The 25,480-nt window shown below is 46.7% G+C and overlaps 1 protein-coding gene across 1 annotated transcript in view; it reads left to right on the top strand.

Annotated features, from left to right (window-relative positions):
• Positions 1–25,480, top strand: part of LOC309559574 (phosphatidylinositol-binding clathrin assembly protein-like) — a 210,247-nt gene that overhangs the window by 31,659 nt on the left and 153,108 nt on the right. Inside the window, exon 2 of the mRNA XM_082262884.1 lies at positions 16,701–16,843. Within this exon, the coding sequence (XP_082119010.1) occupies positions 16,701–16,843 (143 nt within the window). The remainder of the gene's footprint in view (positions 1–16,700; positions 16,844–25,480) is intronic.

The raw sequence follows: 25,480 nt of genomic DNA, 5'->3' as shown, positions 1-25,480 counted from the left end.
TGATGTCGGTAAAGGGCGGGACTGCTACTCAGACCCGCCCCCTCTGTCAAGCAACACGTGCATAGGGAAGGAGAAGGAAGATATGGCAGCCAGCAACAGAAAGGTATTTTAGAAAGGTAATCATGTGGAAGATGGGGGACCTTTGGGGAAGATAAGGGCAGAGGAGAGGTGTGTGTGTGTTGCAGAAGTTGTAGCAGCTGGGAAGAGGTGCAGTACAGAGGCATTTACATACATTCACTACTATGTACAGCTTGGTATGGCACTACTCCCGATTTTTAACATTGGCCTCAATGGAGAATCATGGTCAACTTGGTATGGCACTGCTCCCTGTCTAACATTTGCATCTATGGGAAATCTTGATCAGCTTAGTAAGGCACTACTCCCTATCTAGCACTCTCCTGAACCCTGTGCATAATGCACTCCAGAACCCTGCATTCTGTATCTAGCATTCTCCTTAACGTATTCCTGACCCCTGCACTCTGTACCTAATGCATTCCTGATCCCTGCAGTCTGTACGGGAATGGGGTTGTCAATTTGTGGAGGGATTTGGGGGTTTGCGCTGTGAGGGGTGATTGGGAGGGATTTCTGCTAGGAAGAGGGATTGGGGGAGGGGGTGAGAATATAATTTTGATATTTTCGGTGGAGGGGGGGGGGGCCTGTGGCCCTGTCAGGTAGGCTGTATGGGGCCCCAGGATTTCTAGCGGCAGCCCTGCCCATATGGATAAATGTGTAAATACGTTTATTAAGCTGAATAACACACTCAAATACCAACACCAGTAGACCATAAACAAAATGTAAATGTAACAGTGCAAAACCACCCCAACAGTGACCAAACAAGCAACTACACAAAAGGATGGAGCAAACAATAGCAAGACAGGACAGGTACAGGACACAAGGGAAGCGGGGAGCCAGGTACAGGAAGCAGAGTACAAGGAACAGGACTCGGGATGCAGGTTTCAGGATCAGGCTCAGACAGGGATACGGCTAGCAGAGAAAATACTGAAGCACTGAACCTCAGTGAAGGGCGGGCTTATATTCCCTCAGCAGTCCTTCTCAGGTGCAGCCTAATTAAAAGTACAGTCCAGCTGCTGAGACACACCCACTGGTGGGCCCTGGAACTGTGCCCTTCAGCTCCAGGTCCAGCAGTGCCACCAGCAGGTGACCCACATAATGACACTGATCCTGACACTCCCTCTCTCTAATATAGGTACTGAGTTTTTTTTCTGCCTAGTCAGGAGTAAAGACCTGGTTCCTTGCTGGGATCTCTGGTTCCGGCAAATATTTTCTTCAGATAGATTTTTTTTTTTTCTCCTGTTTTTTTTTTCTATGAGATCTACAATCAACTGGCGGACTGGGCAATCTAGATCCAGTGGTCACCCCAGTCTATCCAGCGAGCGCGTGCAGCCCTAAGCTCCGCGCTATGTCGGCTGAGACATAGCCCCACTGGATGGGGGCTGGCCTGCAAGTTAGACATCCCGCGAGGTCGCATACGACTGGGTCTCAGCCCGAGTCGCAATGTTCCTCCTGGCTGACAGCCCCTCCATTTCGATGGCATGGTGAGTAACTGTCTCCCCCCTTGGAGGGTTTTGGGGTTGACGTGGGTCTTTCCATGGGATGGTCCGACCCCCGGGTTTCCCTCCTTCCCATCAGGCACCCCCCTTCATCTGTCCCTCTATCCTACCCTCCTCCACTTATGCTTGGGGCTATGTGGGTGGTCTGGCCCACCTCCTGGGATGGGGGCTGGGCGTTAAGCTGGCGATGGGGACGGGGGTGCGCAGCCGGTGACTGGACGTTCGGCTCTCCCGGGGGGGGGGGGTTGCTGTACCTGATGGGGCGGCTCCTGACAACCCCCCCGTCCTGCTTTGGGCCTGTCCTTAAGATCTAGGGTCCGCTCGTGGTGCCGCCATTTTGTTGTAGTCTTGTGCTGCAATGCACGGCGGCCATGTCTGTGTAGTCTGGCGGCCATTTTGCAGTGGTCTGCCATAGAAAACAGAGGCGGCCATGTCCTTGGAGCCTTCTGGGCAGCGTTTTCGGCAGTGGGAGCCTCTCCTCATACCCTAGTGCAGACTCCTGCATCCTTTCGTTTCCTGATTGCTGCTCGTGCAGTGCAGATTCTTATGGTGGCCATGGTGCTTGGTTTCTGTGGGGTTATGAGTCTGGTGGGGTCCTCTCCCTCTCTGCTGAGGATTGAATGGTGATCTTTGACTGGCAACCAGGTGGTGCTGCCAGAGCGTGGGGGTTGTCCCTTAGCAGTGTTTCACACATTTTTGAGGGTCCCCCTGGTGACTCATGAAGTCTTTGGAGCACATCTCCCCACCTGATCTCTTCTCTGGGGCTGAGGGGCAATCGAGGTCCCATCATCCATTGATGCACTGACGACTGTCCTGGAGTCCTTTGTGTCCCGCGGGAGGTGGCTTTTGGGCTACAGGCTGGCATAAAGCGCCCCCCTGCCTCGTCTGTCACGGTCATGGAATCCCGAATCTGATTTGGGTGCTGCGGACGTGGGTCACCCTGCTGGGTTTGCAACCACGCGTCCTGAATCCTCAGATATTGAGGATTCCTCCACTTCTGCAACCACGCACGAAAAGGCGCTGGTGGACGCACTGATTGTATCTGTGCCTCCATTTTGGCACTCGCAAGCCATCCAGAGCAGCAAAGATGTTCCCTTTCCCCTCCTATTTTGACAGATTTATCACTAAAAAGTGGAGACGACCAAAGCGTCCCCTTAGGGTCCCTAAGCGATTTGCTAGGTGATACCCTTATGAAGAGTCCCTCCATTTATTCACCATTGCCCTGGTGTCGCAGACTCTGACCGAATGGGCTAAGCTTTTGCCCTGTGACCTGGAGGGGGAATAGCTCCTCTCTGCCTTTGCTGACCTGGCGGACCAGCTGGTCTAGGGGCTGCAGTTTCTGTGATGCCTCTTTGGAGGCGGCTTCCCTAGTGGCTCTCTGTTTCAGCAGTGGTCCTTCACCATGTCTTTTGGCTCAAATGCTGGTCTGCGCACTAGACTTCTAAAAAGGCCTGACTGATCTTCCCTTTCAAGGGGATCGCCTGTTTGGTGCTACCCTGGATGACATCATTAAAGGTCTCACAAGGGGGAAGAGTACCTTTCTTCCGCAGTCTACTAAGGGCATGGGCCCTCCTTCTCGGCTCATAAGAAGTTTTTTCATCCCCAGGAAGGAAGGCAAGGTGCGTCCAATTCTGGATCTTAATGGCCTGAACGGCTTTGTGCAGGTGCAGAAGTTGAGAATATAGTCCATTCGCATCGTGGTGGCTTCCCTGCATCAGGGAGATTTTCTTGCTTCCATCGACATCAAGGATGCTTACCTTCACATGCCAATATGTGTCGGTCACCAGCACTTCCTCTGCTTTGCCGTGGGAGAGGAGCATTATCAGATTGTGGCGTCACCCTTAATGAAAGTGTTGGCCCTGGTGCTAGCATTGTTATGCCAATGAGGGATCGCAGTACTGGGCTACTTGGATAACCTCCTTTTGCGAGCAGAGTCTCCTTCTGATGTGGTGGAAAACCTGGAAATCGCCATATGACCTTCTGAGGGAGTTCGACAGTATTCTGAATTTCCAGTAGTCGGCTCTGGTTCCGTCCACAAAGCTTGACTATCTGGGCCTGATTCTGGATTTGGCCTTAGCCAGAGTGCTCCTTCCTCTGGACCAACTCCAGAAACTGCAGGCTGGAATTCGTCTCCTGCTGTCCAGCAGGTGATCATCCCTCCGGACTTGCATGCGGGTGCTGGGCCTGATGGTATCTACCTTCGAGGCAGTTCCATTTGCACAGTTCCATACGAGGTCCATGCAATGGAGATTCTGGCCAAATGGGACAAGAATCCGCAGTCTCTGGACAATCTGATCTGGGAAATGAAAGAGTACCTGATACGGTGGCTTAGTTCTCTGGCGCTTCAGTTTGATTCCTTCCTCCCTTTGTATTGGACAGTGGTCACCAAGGATGCCAGCCTGGGGAGGCCTCCTCTGCAAAAATTCTGCTCAGGGGATCTGAGACTACAGATCAAAGTCTTGGAACTCCGAGCGATCAGACTGTGCCTGGAACATTGGATGGATCGTCTTCAGGGATGCATTTAATTGGACAATGCCATGGCCGTGGCTTATGTCAATCACCAAGGGGGCACAAGAAATGTCCTGGCGGCCCTGGAGGTAGCCGGCAAAGGTGGGTAGAACGTTTCTTTCCAGCCCACTCCGCAGTACACATTCCAGGGGTGGAAAACTGGCAGGCGGATTACCTCAGTCAGCAGGTGTTGGACCAAGAGGAGTGGTTCCTTCATCCGGAGGGGTTTCATTAGTTGTCTCTGGTGGGGCATCCCGAGGTGGATCTGTTGGCGTCTTGGCTCAACAGAATGGTGCAGAGGTTTGTGGCTCGGTCACGGGATCCTCTGGTGGACGCCACAGATGCGCTTGTGGCCCTGTGGGTTCAGAATCGTCTGATTTTACACCTTCCCTCCACTCAAGCTTCTGCCAAGACTTCTATGCACCCAAGAAAAAAAAAAGAAAACTGATGCAGCCACCACATCTGGTTGGTAAGCTGCAATATATTAAATTTTTGGTTCGGATACCTCCTTTAGTCCAATCAAATCCTAACTATACTTAAACCTGCTCCCACCCCTATTCTAAGCCATTTCTAACTACCCTGTAAAGCAAAGATGTCTAAATTTACCTTTACCGAGAGCACTCTGGTCAAATGATCAGCTCCCAGTGTCGACTTCGGTGTAGAGGGGGGACAGCCAAAAATGGATGCCTATAGTAAGCCTGTGGGTGACGTCACCAGATGGGCATTGCAGCCGTTGGCTGCAGCTGTCCATCCTATTCACTGAAGCCAGCCGCTGGAGAGATCTGGTAACTGGTCCGGAACACCATCAGCATAGGTAAGTATAGACATCTTTCCTTTACAGCGCAGTTAGAATGGGGGTGGGAGCAGATTTAAGTTTAGTTGGGATTTGACTGAACTACTTTAATGCAGAGAATGCATTAAGGTAAAAAAAAAAAAAACCCTTTAGACTTTACAACCCCTTTTTAATTCGTCTACCTGTAAAAGTAAGGGAGATATAGTGTGTACTGCTGTTTCTTAAGAGTACATTTCTTGTGTGCCTTTGTGACTGTACGGATTTCATCAGACCAGTTTGATATGCCTCTAGCACTACCCACCCTTGTGACGGCAGGGTCAAAGCAGCATTGACTCTAGTTAGAGAGGAAGTGTCAAAACTCCTCCAACAAACAAAACATTGCATGCAATATCATGGCATTCAACATAGTTTTTCAAATATTATTTCTCCTTCATCCTTCCAGGACGGCCTACAAGTGAGAGATTGGGGCTCCACCCTACCAGAAACACAACCCAATTTGCAGCTTTTAAAAGGTCCCACCCGCACCTTGTGCTCGGACAGCTCTAGCCTTGTCCAACTACAGAGAACTAAAAGCAGTAGGAGAAGCTTTAAGGGCATTAGAAAGGGACATTTCAGGGAAAGAAGTCCAGATCTGCTCAGACAATGCTACAACAGTAGCTTACCTGAATCATCAGGGAGGGACCAGATCAACTCAGGAAATTCTGTTATGGACAGAAAGGAGAGTGATCTCCCTGTCAGCCATACACATAAAAGTGAAGGACAGTTGGGAAGTAGATTTCCTCAGTCGCCATTCTATAAAACAAACAGAGTGGGAACTGAATCCCAGAGTTTTTCAGATGCTGGTGCAAAGTTTTGGCCAACAAGAAGTGGACCTGTTTGCCACTTGGCAGAACAAAAAAGTAGCAAATTCTTCTCCCTATCACAGCAGAAGGGCATGCTGGGCATGGATGCTCTGGTGCATCCATGGCAGTTCAAACTAGCATATGCTTTTCCTCCTCTAAATTTGATCTCCAGAGTTCTACAGAAACTCAGTGTGTTACCGGGCCTACGTCTCATCTTGATTGCGCCTTGGTGGCCCAAGAGAACATGGTTTGCAACCCTGATGTCCCTATAAGTAGCAGCTCTTGGAAACTCCCAGAGCTTCCAGATCTGTTACTACAGGGACCAATTGTTCATCCCATGCCACAATTTTTCCAGTTGACAGCCTGGTCACTGAACTCTAAATTCTAAAAAAACAAAGGTTGTTCAGATAGTCATAGACACACTCCTCCTAAGTAGGAAACCTGTAACAAGGAAAATGTATTCAAAAGTTTGGAAAATTTTCTGTACTTGGCAGAGTCCGAAGAAGGATTCCTCTGCCTCCATCCCTATGATCCTGGAATTTTTACACGGTGGGGTAGATAAGAGTGTGGCAGTTAACACCCTTAGGGTACAGGTAGCAGCACTTTGTGTTTCTAGAGAAGTCTTGCTAAGGAACCTTTTAATAAAAAATATATTTTTTTTTTTAGCAAGGGGTAGAGCTACCCCTATAAAAAAAAGTCCCTTCGTGGGATTTAAATAGGTTATTAGAGGCGTTATCTAGTGACCCCTTTGAACCTTTAGATAAGGTTCCCCTTAAAGTTTTGTCTGTAAAGCTTGCCTTCCTTTTAGCTGTTACGACAGCCAGGAGGGTTGGGGATTTACACAGCCTGTCCATTAAAGAACCTTTTTGTTTTTCCAGACAGGGTTATTCTTAGACCAGATCCATTATATCTGCACAAAGTAGCATCTTCCTTTCACAGGAAGCAAGAGATAGCGTTGCCCTCATTCTGTGAGAACCCCAAGAATGAAAAGGAGCAGAAATGTCATTGTTTAGATGTGAGGAGATGTCTCCTCACCTATTTAGAGAGACCCAAAGAGTTTAGGAGGTCTAGTCACTGGTTCTTCACTCTGGACCAAGAAAGGGACTGCAGGCTTCAAAGCTGTCAGTCTCCAGGTGGATCAAGCAAGCCATTACTATGTCTTATGAGGTTTCAGGTATTCCTGCTCCAGCAAAGCTGAAGGCACATTCGGCAAGGGCCCTGGCAACATCCTGGGCCGAAAAAGCTGGAGCCTCCTGGGAACAGATCCGCCATGCAGCCACCTGGTCCAGTCATGATACCTTCCTTGAAACACTATCATGTGGAAGTACTATCGCAACAAGACCTTGCCTTCGGCAGAAAGGTTTTACAGGCAGTGGTCCCACCATAAGGTAGGCTTGGATGGATACCTTTTTATTCTCTCACTTGTAGGCCGTCCTGGAAGGATGAAGGAGAAAACCTACCATTAGTGTAAGGGTAACTGTCTTTCTCTGAATCCTTTCAGGACGGCCGGCCTACTTCCCACCCTGTATAAAAAAGAAAAAAAAAATTTGTGACAATTATTAAATAACTGTATCCCTTGGATTTCGGTTGAAAGATTACTAAAGCACAAGGTGTGGGTGGGACCTTTTTATAAGATGCAAATTGGGTTGTGTTTCCGGTAGGGTGGAGCCCCAATCTCTCACTTGTAGGCCGTCCTGGAAGGATTCAGAGAGAGACCGTTACCCGTACACTAACGGTAGGTTTTTTAATGGTCCATTTTTTTTTTTAGGTACTTTTTTTTTTTTACCACTTCCCGCCCGCCCTATAGGCGTTTGACGGCGGGAATGTGGTTGCATTATCCTGACCGGATGTCCTATGAGCCCCCCGTGTCAGTCTGACTCCCCCCATCTCCGATCTCGGTAAAGAGCCTACTGACGTAGGCTCTTTACCATGTGACCAGCCGTGTCCAATCACGGCTGGTCACATAGTAAACAGGAAGAGCCATTGATCAGCTTTCCTCAGTACGCGCCAATCTGTTGCTCTCCTGACGAGGGGGTCGGCACTGGTAATCAGATCATTGATTACCAATGCAGACCCTCGGGGGGGGGGGGGGGTGCAACTAGAACCACCAGGGATGCTCACCCATGACCCCAGGGATGCCCACCCTTTACCCCAGGGATGCCCACTATGGGCTCCAGGGATGGCAATCAGGGCTCAGAGCCCCGCCAGTGCCCTCCCCATCAGTGCTGCCCGCCAGTGCCCTCCCCATCAGTGCTGCCCATCATTGCTATCTATCAGTGCTGCCCACCAGTGCCCATCAGTGCCGTCTATCAGTGCCCACCAATGCTGCATATCAGTGCCACCCCATCAGTGCCTGTCAGTGCAGTTTCATCAGTGCTCATCAGTGCAGGAAAAAACTTATTTATTTACAAAGTTGTATAACATAAACAAAAAACTTTTTTTTTTTTTTCAAACTTTTCGGTATTTTTTTAATTTGTTTAGCAAAAAATAAAAAACCTTGCTGTGATCAAATACCACCAAGAGAAAGCTCTGTTTGTGGGGGGAAAATTACATAAATTTGGTTTAGGTACAGTGTTGCATGACCGCGCAATTGTCATTCAAAATGCAACATCGCTAAAAGGACCGATAGAATGATTTTTGCTGTCTTGGTGCCGGTTCACACTGGTGTTATGTGGAAAACCCTGCAAATCCAGTGCAGGTTCCCGCATTGCACCTGAATCGCCGGCAGTTCAAACTGCCCTCTGCGAACCGCTGAGGGTGTTGACACAAAGTTAATGACACCCCCAGAACGGTTTGCAGATCACAGTGCGAACTGTGAATTCAGACTGGAATGATCGTCATGGGTGTGATCACCCATGCGATCCGATTATGGTGCGGACAAAAAAAAAGCCCTGCACGAGTATGCAATGCAAATTCAGCTATACAGTTTGTACAGCTGAATTTTTCATCGCACAGACGTCGCATGTGATCTGCACAGCAGTGCGGTGCAAAATTGCATGCAATGTCTGGCATCGCACCAGTGTGAACCGACTCTTCGTGACTATCATAACAAATAACCAGTGAACTATTAAGGCATAGGGAAAAAAGAAAGGAAGAAAAGAGAGAAAAAGAGTCACCTTGTAATGTTCTTTCATCTGAATGATAAAGTCATAAGGTATGAAACCGCTCTACTGTGGTCTTCCATGTCACACCCAATCAATAGTGAGTAGAGATGTAAGTAGTTCTGGGTACTAAAGCTCTGGAGCAAAGTTATTGTCGGTATTAACAGTGCTAAACGAAATGTTAAGGAACAACCTCTTGCGCATATATATATATATATATATATATATATATATATATATATATATATATATATATATATTACACTCAATGTTTGATCTTTTTTTTTTTTTTTCTTGTCTCTATATATCCTTAGAAATGCTACTGTTTTTCCTTCCATAAAACCGATGTAATCTCATTCTTTTTGGAGCACTGATGTCCAAGTCCTCAAATATGCCCAGAAGGTAGCACTTCAAGTTACAGCTGTTAGGGGTGTCAAAGTGAGTGGAGGTAAAAGCAGTAATTTGGGGCCAGAAAGATCTAACTTTGTCACAAGTCCAGTTCATATCTAACAAATCACTGTTATCTTTTTGACACTTGTGACACGTGTATCCCTTTTGTACATTTGAAAAAATTGAATTGGTTTATAACAGATTTTATGGAAGTATCGTAATTGGATGAGTTGATCTCCAGCCAATTTAGTGGTATGAAAGTAAAAATTTAAAGAATTTCTGACAATCGTGATCCACTATATCTAAAATATTTTTTCTTAGGGCTGGTTCACCCCAGATGCAGTTCACTGTGTTTTTAATCGGCATCAAAAATGCACAGGGTTTTCCATGTATTCCAATGGCCCTAGTTCACACCAATGCAGTCAACAAAAGTAGAATGTGCTGCATTTTTGTTCTGTTGAAGCAAAAGATTGAATGAAATGGGAGGTTTGCAGAGATACACTGGTCAGTTTTTTTGGTTTTTAGGGATATGCCTTAAATTAGTGGTTGTGGGTAGTGTATGAGATTCAGTAGTTGAGGATACAATGACCGCTTCTGAAGCAGTGGATGTGTTATTTAGTTGGTGGAAGAACCACCAAGAAATGTAAACCAATTGGGAGGCATAATATTTCCAAAGGTTTAGAAAAGTAAGCCACTCTAAGGGGAAAAGGGTGGAGTTGTAATATCGTCGGGTAAAGGTTTATTTTTTTGTTTTAGGGTACTAAAGGAATGTAAAGAAGAATATGGAATCAATATTTAAATTTTTTTTTTTTTTGTGGGGGACATACAGCAGGGAATTAGACTAAATAAAACTAGCCCACGTTAATAAACTAGTGTTAATGCTATGGAGGAACCCATAGTTATTACTCTTCTCTAATAGTCTTCCAGGACAGCACTTGAGGGATGGGCTCCTCCCACCTGAAACTGGGAGCACATTAGACCACCATTATAAAAATGCCAGTCATACCTTCAGCCTCAGTTTGCTTGTGTTTCTTCCGGACCCATGAGAGCTGCAACAGTTTATTTTATTCAGTCTCTGTGCTATTTGCAGGAGGCTCCCAGACCAGCCTCCCATCCAGCTCAGTGAGCCTTGGGCAGTGCGTGTTAGGGGCAGCACACTAGTGCAAGCAGGCCCCCCCCCCCTCCAAGACCGTACCTGGTTATGGCCCCGAGTTCTTCCAAGCTGGTCTGACCATCCTCAGCAATCCCTCCAATTGACACGGTTGTACGAGGGGAGGGGGGGGGGCTGCACATAGGATATGGGTAAGGGCGAGTGGCGCTGACTGCACCCCCCACCCCCCCTGGGGCGCCTGCTCCGGCCGGCCACCTTGGCTTCCTGGAGCTTCTCACGGTAGAGGAGCAAGATGGTGGCGGGACCGGAACATCACGTCGCTTCTGGTGATGCGCTTCCGGTCTGTGCCTATCTTGAAAAAGGGCGAGTTGGTCGCTGGCGATTACGTCACTTCTGGGCAGCCTGAGAGGCCGCAGTTCTCAAACAGGAAATTCTCAAGTGGAAACTGACAGAACATATGGGGTCCCCTTCTTCACTTGAAAGGCAGACCATAGGATACCAGGATGGGTCAATGCAGGTATGTCCACCAACCTGTATGGGGGCAACTAGGGGCGGGGCTGGAGCTGGGCAGGAAACAGTTAAAGGCCTATGTTGTGGTTCCCTTTCTGAGACTGACCATGTCAACTCCTCCCCACCCTGCCCTGCAGATCCTTCTGGCCTGGACAGCTCCAAGGTAAGCCAGAGCACTCTGTTGGTGAGATAAAGACAGTGGGAACTTCAAACAGCTTTTTTTTTGTGTATGGCAACTGCCTTTCTCACTGGGTCTGGTGTGCTTACACTCAGACAAAGACCCCAGAGGAGAAGAAGGCAAAGGCCATTAGCAAGGCATGTGTCTCTTGCGGTCACACGTTCCCTCCAGAATGAAGAAAACCCCTATGCCAGAAATGCATCAATAAAATGGTGGCCAAAGAGTCACAGGGATTCCTCAAAGATATGCTTAAAGCGGAGCAGTGTTAATTTAGTCGACGAATACGTTTTAGTCGACGAAATTAACACAATTTTAGTAGACTAAAATACGACTAAAACATTCAGATGACTAAAATACGACTAAAACTAAAATGGCATTTTAGTCATAAGACAAGAACTAAAACTAAATAAAAAATTGACATCATCAAAATTAACACTCCTCGGCTGGCCATTTCTATATCGGCAACACAATTCCATCCAGAGCATGTAATAATAGCACATTAAAGTTTAATTATTAGTATTGCACCACCGCATAAGGATAAGTAAGGAGCATCTACTAAGCTGCTGAAAACTAAAGGATTAAGAAAAAGGCTTTTCTTGTATTTTTCCCTAATATTTAATGTTAGTAATATATTCAGGTAATATGTGCAATGACATTACAGCCAATGGAGTTTACAGCAGTATTAATTTCGTCAACGAAAACGTTTTTGTCACCGGCATTTTTCAACTGACGAAAACAAGACGGAAAGTATAGCACATTTTCGTCAAATGACGACAACTATGACGAAAATCAAATCCGTTTTCGTTAACGAACGAAAAACTAAACGAGAATGTGAGGCAGGGACGTTTACCCAACTTCCGGTTTTCACGGAGCTCCGCCTGTGTGGCGTCTGGCGTGGGGTCCGACGTGAGGAGTGGACTACTACAAGAGAGTCGACTCGAGACCAGTCACCTGACCTCACCAGAGCACTGCAGCTGCAGCACTACAGCCAGACGTGCCAGGCCCGACTCATCACACGGCACTGGCACCTGGCCACCACCACATCCAGAGCAGAGCACCCACTGTGAGTTAACAGCCAGGCCAGCTATCACTGCCTCCCCGAGTCCCCTCAGACCACTCACCAGTCACCACTGACATCCGATTCCGCCATCCATCCAGGACTGTGTGTGTGCATATAGGCCGCTGAGGCCCGCCTGGCCCATCCTGTTCAACAACTTCAGTTCAGAGTCAGACCAGAGACCACCCTTAAAGCTGAGACCCCCCATCCAGCACTCTGAGCAGCACTGTGTGCACTCACTGCACTGACTGCAGGCAGCAGCATTACAGGCCTCCTCTCTGACCTGACCATGACCATTTAGATGACTAAGATTAGTTTGTCGACTAGAATGTAGGATGTTTTAGTCGACTAAAATGTATTGGAGTTTTAGTTGACTAAATACGACTAAAACACTTGCAGAAGGCTAAAATGGGACTAAAACTAAAATGCAATTTTAGTCCTAAGACTAAAACTAAATTGAAATTTGCTGCCAAAATTAACACTGAAGCCGAGTTCTGGCCTCGGGGGTGAAATTTAGCTAAAAATACCCCCGGGACAGTCAGGACTAGTACATTCCATAATGGATAGCCTCTGTACTGTCCCGGGTCTTACTTACCTTTTAGAAGAAATACCTTGAAAATTTCTTCTCCAGCGCTGCCATCTCGGATGTGGGCAGCTGAAGCCAGCGCGTCCTCTTCCGTGTCCTCTTCTCCCAGAAGCATTTGCACCGGCCCCGCTCGTCACTTCTGGTGTGGGCACGTCATCCCTCCACAGCTTCTGAGCATGCCCAGAAGCTGTTTAGCAGGGAATGAGGTTCCCGCACCGGAAACGGATGAGCGGGGCCGGTGCAGGAGCATTGATTCCTGGGAGCGATGACGTTCAGCTCCCAGCAATCAATGCAAGGAGGAAGTGACGGCGCGGGCCGCGGCCGCAGAGGGAGGAAGTGGAAGAAAGGGGAGTATATTTTCTTCAATAACAAGGTAAGTAAACAAAAAAAAAAAGTAACTATCTATTTCTTTTTCAGGTGACCTAGAGCAAGCGGATGGCCCTAAATCGATTATGTAGGTTTTGAGGCCAGAACTCCGCTTTAATTCTTTCAAAAATAAGATTAAAAGCACAATTGGTCCCCTTCGTACAGTCATAGAAAAACTAGAGGCTCCAGCCAGGCCAGCACACCATCTACCAGCACGTCGCCTATCCCCTCATGCAGCAGGGATGGGGTGGAGCAAGGATCTGAGGCAGATAGCTCGGAATCCAATCACGAAGGAGGCCTTTGCTCAGACTCCGATAATGAGGAACAAGCATCAGGGAGTAAACGTTTTCCTTCGGAAGACACGGATAACTACAGATACACTGGGTATCAAAGAGCAAAAGATCGCAGAGCTTTCTCTACATAAGATGTACAAAGGTTTACAACTGAAAAAACCTAGAACATTCCCGGTACATGAGTCCCCAAAAAACATGGTTAAAAAAGAATGGACAGAACCGGAAAATAATCCCTTTACCCCAGGGGCAATTAAATGCAGATATCCGTTCACAGAGGAGGATACTAAACCCTGGGCTAAATGCCCAAGGTAGATGACTTGCTTGCCTGAATCGCTAACAAAGCTGACTTAGCTCTTGACGACTCCGGAACCCTCAGTGATCCTATGGATAAAAAATAGGCACTTCTAAGTGGAGCTTGGGAAGCCTCAGCTGCAAATCTAATCCAGCCATAGCCTCCGTCTGCACAGCCAGGATCCCATTGGTCTGGCTGACACAGCTGCAAGAACTGCTAGAGGGGGACTCCCCAAGAGAGGAACTGGTAAAAACCATTCCCACTCTACCCAGAGCGGCAGCTTTCCTGGCGGACGCATCGGCAAAATCTGTAAGGATATCCGCCAGAACCCCTGGCTTAATTCAGCTAGGAGAGGCCTGTGGCTGAAGTCATGGAAAGGGAGACGACATCTATAAAAACAGATTATGCGGCATCCCCTTTACAGGCGATTTACTGTTCAGACCCGACCTGGAAATGGTCGGGTCTGAACAGCCGCAGCCAAAATCAAGGGATTTCCTCAAACCAAAAAGAGTAAGGGGAAAACACCCTTTTACTAATCCAGAGGATTCGATAAGATGGGTCCCAAAAAGCACTGGACTCAACAAAGCAAATCTGGCACGGAGGAGTTTATCCTCAAGCTGTCCGTCCCTAAGAAAAAAAGACATTCCCCTGGCGGGTAGAAGGGGGGGGAGCTCCTCGCCCGCCAGGGGGGGACATTAGAGAAAATGCAGTTTCTGCTTGACCCAGTAGCATTAGGCTACTTAATAGGGTATTCCTCTCGCACACCCCCCCCCCCCCCCCCAACCAAGTACCTGAGAATCTTCCTAGCCACAGTGGATCTGCAGGAGGCGCATCCACATGTACTGATAGGAAAAAGCTATCTAAGATGCATAAGATTTGTGGTGCTAAGGCTGGCTTCCCCTCCACATTTACATAGCTCTGCTGGTTGGCTTCTTGTCCGTACCCAGGATCTGCTCACAGCTAAGGTCCAAAGCCCTATAATACCCAAGACAGCTAATCATAGGGCTATGGCCAAGTTCAGACGAGCTGCTATTCTGCGAATCAGCTGGCAAACAAACTGCCAATCTTCATAGATGCATATCCTGCTTGCAGGGACAGAGCATGGACAAAGTAAAGGCGCTACTATCTGTGAGACCCCATGCAGACGTGGGCTGGAAGGGATCTTGCTTCAGTCACTTAAGAACCTCGGCAAACAGCCTCATCTAATGCTTCCAGGCATACCGAACTTCCTGTCGCAAGGGTGGATCAGCCACCAGAGCCACAGGGGCATGAAGTATTCGGCTTGGTGCCTGAAAGGACGAGGTCTGTCTAACAGGGTGATTGACACCATCTTAGCCAGCAGAAAACCGCTGACTTGAGCCATCTATGAGAAAGTGAGAAGAAAAGTTTCTTCTAGTATGAGAACAAAGGAAACCCCGTCAAAGGGGCTATTCCGGCAATCTTAGATTTTTTGCAGAAACGAGCAGACAAGGTCTTTTCTCATAACACTTTGAAGGTTCAAGTGGCAGCCCTATCTTCCCAACTAGATATTAGGCTGGCGGAAGACACGCTCATAAAGGTTCCTTCTGTCATTAAGGAAAGCCACACCCATGAGGTGCAGCAGAACTCCAACATGGAACCTCACCACAGTACTCAAGGGATTCTTCCTGGTACCCCTCGAACCACTGGAGGATAGTTCACATAAATACCTTACACTAAAAACAGTACTCCTGGTGGCGTTGGTATGAGTAAAAAGAGTCAGTGAAATTCAGGCTCTATTTATGATAGAACCTTACTGTTTAATTTTGTCAGATGAAATTATTCTCACACCTGATCCTTCTTTCCCACCGAAAGTCTCTTCAACCTTCCACAGAACCCAGGAGGTGGTTATTCCCTCCCTTCCAAATTCTATGGATAGTAAGAAAAGAGTCACTTATAACCAGCTGGATGTAAGCGATCCTGATGGCTTACCTCAAAAGAACTAAAGTGTGGCTAAAAACAACCACGCTATTCATCCTTCATGCAGGAGTGAACAAAGGGCAATAGGCTTCAAAAAGTATGATAGCCAGATGGATAAAGCTTGCTATTAAAACAGCTTAACGAGCACAAACCCTCACCCAGCCGAATGGTGTCACAGCCCACTTAACCAGAGCCTGGGCAGACAGAGACGGGGCAACACCAGAGCAGAGCTGCAGGGCAGCAACATGGTCGAGTTTCAATACCTTTGCAAGGCATTACTGGATCGACCAGCTGTCCAGCCAAGACCAGACTTTTAGTCCCTGGCGGTATGATTCTTTTGGATTTTAGGCTCTGAAAGCAGTACCATTATTTTGCATGTAATTCTTATGAATAAGCAGCCCAAACCAACTGTATACATTTATTATATATATATATATATATATATATATATATATATATATATATATATATATATATATATATATATATAATAATGTATACAGTTGGTTTGGGCTGCTCATTCACAAGAATTACATATATATGTTTACATAAAAAGTACAGTAAAACTGCAGGAAAGGGCACTGGGGGGCAATGTAATGTGATTTTATTTTATTTTGACACATCAGTGTGTTTGGTGTGTTTTACATTTGAATTTGCCGCCGGTTCCACCCCCCCCCCCCCCCGGCGGACGTCACGTCGCCGGAGACGGAAGCCGGGGCTCACAGACGATCGGGAGGAAGCTCCGCCGCCGCATACCGCCCGCATTCTTCGCTGGATCCCGGAGAAAAGGTAAGTAAAACCTCTTCCAGGATCCAGCGATCTTCGTAGCGTTACCCCGAGTGTGGCTCGGGGTTACCGCTTATGGCTCTAAAATCTAACCCCGAGTCACGCTCGGGAATACCGCTAGGAAGGTTAAACAACCATTCTAAAAGGGGCTTTGAGGATTCAGAGAGTTTACTGGGGGGTTCCTCCGGTGCTTTGATATTACTGAGGCTGAAGATATGACTGGCATTTTTATAATGGTAGACTAATGTGTTTCAGGTGGGAGGAGCCTATCTCTCAGGTGCTGTCCTGGAAGACTTCTTCTTAGAAATAGTTACCAGGTACCCAACAGTTTTTTGCAGTATATTTAAACTATATTTTTTTATTTTTTATTTTTTTCAGATCTTATCCAGTGCACAAATGAAATGAACGTTAATATACCACATCTTGCTGATACACTCTTTGAGCGGACTGCCAATGGTAGCTGGGTTGTAGTATTCAAAGCCCTTATCACAACGCATCACCTTATGATGTATGGTAATGAGGTAAGACCAAGCAATGTTATCTAACATTTTGTACAACTGACTAAAGTGGGTCCTATGAATTTTAGTTAGAACAAAAGTATCAGACAAACTTCTATTGGTTTTTATCTCACAAATTATTCCAGAAAATAAAAATCGGCTAGAATTTGATTGCAGGAAGCCAGGTTCTCTGCACTCACTTCCACAATTTACCCATGTTTTCATGCAGCATTTCATGTCATGGTCTGCATTTTTATTATCCGTTTTTTATTACTGATTTTCCATTTTCAGGTCCTCCTCTTTCACAACACCGGCCTACTGGTGGAATGTCTTCTCCTCTCGCTCTTTCTGGGTTATATATTCTTTAGCTTCTTCCTATGATTTGGTGACTGAGCTATAACATTGCTAAAAACACCATGTATGGAAGAGGCATTTTGGAAAATAAACCACCCTGTGATGTGGAAGTAATTCTTTATAGATTTTTATCAGTATGCTAAAGTACACATCTCCATATTCTGGACTAATTGCTACATAAGTGAAGGCAGCTAATCAGGTTTGATAAATGTGGGCTAGTCTGATAGATACAGTGGGTACGGAAAGTATTCAGACCCCCTTAAATTTTTCACTCTTTGTTATATTGCAGCCATTTGCTAAAATCATTTAAGTTCATTCTTCTTCCTCATGAATGTACACACAGCTCCCCATATTGACGGAAAAACACAGAATTGTTGACATTGTTGCAGATTTATTAAAAAAGAAAAACTGAAATATCACATGGTCCTAAGTATTCAGACCCTTTGCTGTGACACTCATATATTTAACTCATGTGCTTTCCATTTCTTCTGATCATCCTTGAGATGGTTCTACACCTTCATTTGAGTCCAGCTGTGTTTGATTATACTGATTGGACTTGATTAGGAAAGCCACACACCTGTCTATATAAGACCTTCCAGATCACAATGCATGTCAGAGCAAATGAGAATGATGAGGTCAAAGGAACTGCCTGAAGAGCTCAGAGACAGAATTGTGGCAAGGCACAGATCTGGCCAAGGTTACAAAAATATTTCTGCTGCACTTAAGGTTCCTAAGAGCACAGTGGCCTCCATAATCCTCAAATGGAAGACGTTTGGGACGACCAGAACCCTTCCTAGAGCTGGCCGTCCGGCCAAACCGAGCTATCGGGGGAGAAGAGCCTTGGTGAGAGAGGTAAAGAAGAACCCAAAGATCACTGTGGCTGAGCTCCAGAGATGCAGTCAGGAGATGGGAGAAAGTTGTAGAAAGTCAACCATCACTGCAGCCCTTCACCAGTCGGGGCTTTATGGCAGAGTGGCCCGACGGAAGCCTCTCCTCAGTGTAAGACACATGAAAGCCCGCATGGAGTTTGCTAAAAAAAGCACCTGAAGGACTCCAAGATGGTGAGAAATAAGATTCTCTGGTCTGATGAGACCAAAATAGAACTTTTTGGCCTTAATTCTAAGCGGTATGTGTGGAGAAAACCAGACACTGCTCATCACCTGTCCAATACAGTCCCAACAGTGAAGCATGGTGGTGGCAGCATCATGCTGTGGGGGTGTTTTTCAGCTGCAGGGACAGGACGACTGGTTGCAATCGAGGGAAAGATGAATGCGGCTAAGTACAGGGATATCCTGGACAAAAACCTTCTCCAGAGTGCTCTGGACCTCAGACTGGGCCGAAGGTTTACCTTCCAACAAGACAATGACCCTAAGCACACAGCTAAAATAACGAAGGAGTGACTGTTCTTGAATGGCCCAGCCAGAGCCCTGACTTAAACCCAATTGAGCATCTCTGGAGAGACCTAAAAATGGCTGTCCACCAACGTTTACCATCCAACCTGACAGAACTGGAGAGGATCTGCAAGGAGGAATGGCAGAGGATCCCCAAATCCAGGTGTGAAAGACTTGTTGCATCTTTCCCAAAAAGACTCCTGGCTGTATTAGATCAAAAGGGGGCTTCTACTAAATACTGAGCAAAGGGTCTGAATACTTAGGACCATGTGATATTTCAGTTTTTCTTTTTTAATAAATCTGCAACAATGTCAACAATTCTGTGTTTTTCTGTCAGTATGGGGTGCTATCTGTACATTCATGAGGAAGAAGAATGAACTTAAATGATTTTAGCAAATGGCTGCAATATAACAAAGAGTGAAAAATTTAAGGGGGTCTGAATACTTTCCGTACCCACTGTATGCTTTATGAAAACTATAGTGCAGTTTTTAGTATTTTAAAACCACATAGACTTGAAGGTTGTAAGCCAAAGTAATTGTAAACTGATAATTAAACAGTAGATCTTCATAACTAAGGTCTCATACACACTGCTGCTTGTAGACTTGAGTTTTTGCGGCTTTTGGCTTTTTTTGCCAAAGTCCCTGAATGCATCTCAATAAAAGCCTATTTGTCCATGCACACATAGGCTTTTAGAGAAGTTTAAAAACCGCATAGTATAAAGGCAGCAAAAGCTTCTCCCTCTGAACTCTGAAATATTGTGTTCAGGAGAGGAGCTTTTGAACATAAAAAAAAATGCCAAGCGTGGCTAAACTCAGGCCCGTTTTAGCACTTCAGCAATTATTAATTTCAATGGCCAGAATAAATGTAGATTCTGGCCAATGAAATATATGCCCAAACACCAAACTCTGCTAATTGTGGCTAAACTAGTTTGGAAAAAAAAAGTGCACCTTAGGTGAGTTAACTAGGATTTTTTCCTACAAGGAGAAACAGCATTTAAATAAACCAGTGTGCATGAGGATTGTGACAAAACAATTCTTGCTCCACCCAGAGCTAATTCTGACTTGGCAATCTAATATATAGAACATGGCTTAGTATGGCTTGCTATACAGTACAATGGAGTTAAATTACATCTGATCATGAAACAATTTATAAACCTTAAAGGAATGGCAGGCATAGGTTTACAAATATATGTTAGGAGACAAGGCACCTAGAAGAAAGCTTTTGACACTATATTGCTGATGAATATCAAACTTTCTCCACGTTCACCACCTCTTCAGTGTGTGTGTGTGTGTATATAGGTATAGGTCCACTAAATAGAGGCCTGTCAGTAACTTGCAAGCCAATCCCAGTTAGCATGTGTAAAATTCCATGTAGCAATTGAAGCACATTAAAGACAGGAGCTCCTAAAACCCCAAACAGCCTCTCCTAATGTATCACCTGCTTTAATAACCTTTTCTGGGTGGTGAATCTTATTTGTAGATTTTTCTAATTTGCAAAAACTTGTTAGAAGCTGGCCATGGACTACTAGTTCATTCAGTCAGCAGGCTGGAAAAAAAAAAAACTAACTGGTTCCTTTTATCAACACAAATGAGATAGATGGAGGAATCCCACCTGTCAGGACATTGTATTCTAACAGCAGGACCCGCCACTGTCCGAATACACTGATCAGTGCCTGCAGCCACTGATTTCAAAAAGTTTTCCAACATAGTCCCTTTTGACAAAGTTTTTTAGGTGGACCTGATCAGACCATTGTCCTCTATGAAGTGCGGATGTAAATGAATATGTGTCCGTTTACACCCGCCGACAGGCAGTTCGTTTACATCTGACTGTCCATAGAGGAAAGCGACCATGTCCGAGTCTGCTCTGAATAAGCGGAGCATACGATCCAACCACAGTTTGTACACCACTCAGGCAATCAATAGGTTACTGACCACTGCAGGTGCTCACCGCCAAAAATGTAAATGAAGAAAGGAAGATGGTGGCACACTGCAGTAAAGTCAAAATCTTAAAAGTTCTTTGTCACAATGCCAGACAAAAATACAGGAACTAGTTGACGCGTTTCACATGAATCGCTCGTGCTTACTCATAATCTAGACATAGTCCAGACTTCAGCTTTTTAGGTGTGCACCCAACAGGAAATGCACTCATTGCCGGAAAAATTACCCGGGCAGTGCATGACAAACAGACACATGTGAATAAAATCGTTGATGTATAAACTAACACCTATGAAACGAAAAGAAAAATAAATGGGAAAAACTAGGAGAAACTACATGTACATTACATGTGAATGTAAATGGTCATAACTCCATATTAATCATAAATATCGTAAGAGTCCACAACACATGTACCAAAATCCATATAGTGAACTACCATGCAACGGTGTATATGGACATATTGTCACCAGAAAGGGACGAGGAAGAAAAAAAAGTTTGTGTGTGGGTGTATATATAGTATTTTATGTATATCCTCATAAAAAAAAATATATATAGGATTCCTCTATGTCGCAGAACATCATCGCATGGCAGATAAATATAAACCACCACTATAAACCACCACAGAAAAATTCAGAGATAGATAAAAATATAACATTGGTATTGTTGAATGCTGTTAAATACAAAAAGCAACAAATCTATATAAACACTGGCTGAAAAAGGATACTGTAAAAAGCAAAACAGGAGTGCCACTTTAAGTGTAGTATAAAAACAGCTCAAACTTTATTTAAAACAAGAGCCACTCACAGGATAGGAGATGGAAAACAGCATGTCAGGTCCTCCAGGGATCGCAAAGGCTTTAGACACAGGAGCTTCCCTCAGAGTTGGGCAGATCGGTGCAGATGTTCCCAGCAGTCTTGAGTGTGAGGGGGAGAAGGGGGAACGAACATCTGCACTGATCTGCCTAACTCAGAGAGGAGCCCCTGTGTCTGCAGCCTTTGCGATCCCGGGAGGACCAGACATGCTGTTATCTATCTCCTATCCTGTGAGTGGCTCTTGTTTTTTAATAAAGTTTGAGCTGTTTTTATACTACACTTAAAGTGGCACTCCTGTTTTGTTTTTGTTGTACAGAGAAACCTTCATCTCCTGTGAAGCTGCCCTCTTGTTGTGCCTGCCATGCTGCTAATGTCACCTACCTGCTCTTCCTGCCAAGATTCCTTACACTAAGGCTTTGGAGAGACTGTCTCTTCCACCCATGCGCCATCTCTATGTTGCATTAACTCTTTGAAAAAGATACTAAAGTTGCCTACCTATAAATATAAGGAGTCATCACTGTCATATTGAGAATCCTCTCCAAGCCATCTATTAATAATGCTGTGTTTCATAGATGCATGTATGTACATATATACATGGATATATTCTCTCCATGCTATGCTCATTTTTATATCTGACAGAAAAAAAAAAAGAGAGAAACTGTCATAACTAGGGGAGAGCATGATGTACCCACCGCCATTTTGTGGTGGTTTGCCATAGAAAACAGCAGCGGTGGCCAAGTCTCCTCCTCATCCCCTGGTGCTGACTCCTGGATCCTTTCATTTCCTGAACGCCGCTCATGCAGTACAGGTTCTCCTGGTTTCTGCATGGTGGTGAGTCTGGTGAGGTCCTCTCCCTCTGCTGAGGATCGATTGGTGCTTTGTGACTGGCAACCGGGTGGTGCTGCCAGAGTCGTGGGGGATGTCCCTTAGTGGTTTACACTAGGGATAGACCAATATGGTTTTTTCAGGACCGATACCGATTTTTTGGGCACAACTGATCGGTGTGGGCCGATATTTTGTACATTTAAAGTTTCGAAAAATAGACAATGTTTGACACAAATCTGGTACTGAACATGTTAATTTTTGTTTAATCCTTAATTAGTGGCTGGCTGGCACCCTGTGGAGGGTGGCTGGCTGGCACCCTATGTTGGGTGGCTGGCACAAGGGCTGTGGGCGGCTGGCTGGTACAGGGCCTGTGGGCGGCTGGTACAGGGCCTGTGGATGTGGCTGGGTGGCTGGCACCGGGCTGCTCTGGGTGGGTGTAGGGCTGTGATACACTCCCACGAGACTAGTCCTGACTCCAGACGAAGCTGTCCAAGGCGAGGCTGGCAGCCTAAGAAGGCAGAATGACGTCAGAAAAATATCGACCAGTTTCGGGGCCTATACCGATATATCGGGGAAAGTGCATATCGGCCCCCGATATATTGGCCTGCCGATAATCAGCCTATCCCTAGTTTTACAACTTTTTGTGCGGTCCCCCTGGTGACTCTTGGAGTCCTTGGAGCACATCCCCCTACCTGATCCCCTCTCTGAGGGGCCCTCGGGTCCCAACCATCCATTGATGCACTGACGGCAGTCCTGGAGTCCTTTGTGTCCCAGGTGGAGGTGGCTTTTGGGCGAAGGGCTGGCAAAAAGCACCCCCCTGCCTCATCTGTCTCCTCAAATCCTGAATCTGATTTGGCTGCTGCGGATGTGGGTCACCCTGCTGGGTCTGCGACCATGTGCCCTGAATCCTCAGATAGTGAGGAGGATTCCTCCACTTCTGCAACTGCGCACGAAAAGGTGCTGGTGGACACACTGATTGTATCTATGCATGAGACCTTAAAGATGGGGGACGCAGCTGCGGTTTCCAGATTAAATCGGGCAACCATGATTTAGGTTGAAGAGTCCTCGGCCTTTAAGGACCCGGATGACAGGAAGGCGGAGGCTGTGGCCCACAATATGTACACCCTGGCTGGTTTGGCACTGAGGTCGATATTCACCATTGCCCTGGTGTCGCAGACTCTGACCAAATGAGCTAAGTTTTTGCAACGTGATTTGGAGGGGGAGTAGCTCCCCCCTGCCTTTGCTGAGCTGGCAGACCCACTGGGCCAGGGGCTGCAGTTTATCTGTGATGACTCTTTGGATGCAGCTCCCCTAGTGGCTCGGCTCTCCGTTTTTGGCAGTGGTCCTTCAGGGCCTCTTTTTTTTTTTTTTTTTTTTTTTCATTCAAATGCTAGTCTGCGGACCAGACTTCTAAAAAGGCCTTGACTGATCTTCCCTTTCAAGGAGATCCACCTGTTTGGCGCTACCCTGGAACGACATCATTAAAGGTCTCACGGGGGAAGAATACCTTTCTTCTGCAGGCTACTAAGAGCAAGTACCCTCGTCATAGATGTGGTGCCCTCCTTCTCTGCACATAAGAAGTTTTTACGTCCCTCAGGGTTGACTGACAAGGGATCCAAGCCCTTCGGGGTCTCCTCTGGAGGATCCAAGCAAACTTGGTCTAGCAAGATAAGAGCAGGCTTCTCCAAACCTGTGGGCAAGGCCCCTTGAGCAGGAAGTGTGCACCCTCACCTGTATCTGGGGTGGGGGGACATCTTTGCTGGTTCCAGGACCCCTGGACTTCCCTGGTACAAGACAAGTGGGTCCACGAGGTCATACGGTCCGGGTACAAGAACGAGTTTCATACTTGCTCTCTGGTAAGGTTCTTCCTTCCAACTGCAACTGTCCCCGGTCTGCTTACAGGCTCTTTGTGGGAAGGTGCAAGACCTTTTACTTCAAAGGGTGATTGTCCTGGTTCCGACTTTGGAAAGTCTTCAGGAGTTTTACTCAAACCTTTTTACAGTCCCCAGGAAGGAAGGCAAGGTGCGTCCAATTCTGAACCTCAAGGCGCGGAACTGCTTTGTGTGGTTGCAGAAGTTCAGAATGGAGTCCATTTGCACGGTGGGGGCTTCCCTGCATCAGGGGGATTTTCTTGCCTCCATCGACATCAAGGACGCTTACCTTCACATTCCAATGTGTGTCAGTCACCAGCGCTTCCTCCGCTTTGCCTATGAGAGGAGCATTACCCTTTGGTCTCGCCTACACTCCTTGGGTCTTCAGGAAAGTGTTGTCCCTGGTGCTAGCATTCACGTCAGCGGGGGATTGCAGTGCCAGGCTACTTGGATGGCCTTCTTCTGCAAGCAGAGTCTCCTACTGCGCTAGTGGAAAACCTGGAAATCTCCATACGGACCCTGAAGGAGTTCGGCTGGATTCTGAATCTTCAGAAGTCTGCCTTGGCTCCTTCCACGACGCTAGACTATCTGGGTCTGACACTGGACTTGACCTTAGCCAGAGTACTCAATCCTCTGGACAAACTGCAGGCTGCAATTTGCCTCCTGCTGTCCAGCAGATGGTCATCCCTCCGGACTTGCATATAGGTGCTTGGCCTGATGGTGTCGACGTTTGAGGCGGTCCCGTTTGCACAGTTCCATACAAGGTTCCTGCAAAGGGAGATTCTGATCAAATGGGACAAGAATCCGCAGTCTCTAGATAACCAAATCTAGCTGAGCCGGGGTACAAAATGGTCCCTGATCTGGTGGCTTCGTTCTCCAGCGCCCTGGCAGGGCAAATCCTTCCCCTTGTATTGGACAGTGGTCACCACGGATCGTCTCCAAGGAGGTCCAGTGCACATTCAATCAGACAATGCCATGGCTTATGTGTCTCAGGGGGCCCGTCCTTTCGTTTTATACGGCCCCCTGAGACACTGCTGTTTTTTGTCAATGCCTCCTCACATCCCCGCCCCGATGCCGATGCAATGGCTCGTGGACGGGGCCTCTGGCCTCCCTCGGCAGCTAGGCTGCTCCCGGGTCCCGCCGAGTCCCGCTCCGCCCCCCTGCTTGGCTCTATCTGCCTGGCGCCGCCCACGACTGCGCGGGAGTACAGAATGCCTTCTCTCCTTCACTGCACACAGCCACCTGTAGGAGCCGACCAAGGATCCTGTGGAGTTGACCGAGGAGATGTCACTTCTACAATCCTACTGCCTGTTTCTGTTTCTGTAACTGTGATGTGTGTATGTATGTATGAATGTGTATGTGTGTGTGTGTGTGTGTGTGTGTGTATGAATGTATGTGTGTATGTATGGAGCTGACCGAGGAGGTGTCACTTCTACAATCCTACTGCCTGTTTCAGTAAGTGTGATTTTATTCA

The sequence above is a fragment of the Pelophylax lessonae genome, assembly GCF_965119305.1.
Source record: "Pelophylax lessonae genome assembly, chromosome: 7".
Lineage (NCBI taxonomy): Eukaryota > Metazoa > Chordata > Amphibia > Anura > Ranidae > Pelophylax > Pelophylax lessonae.
This window is presented reverse-complemented; position numbering and strand designations above follow the sequence as displayed.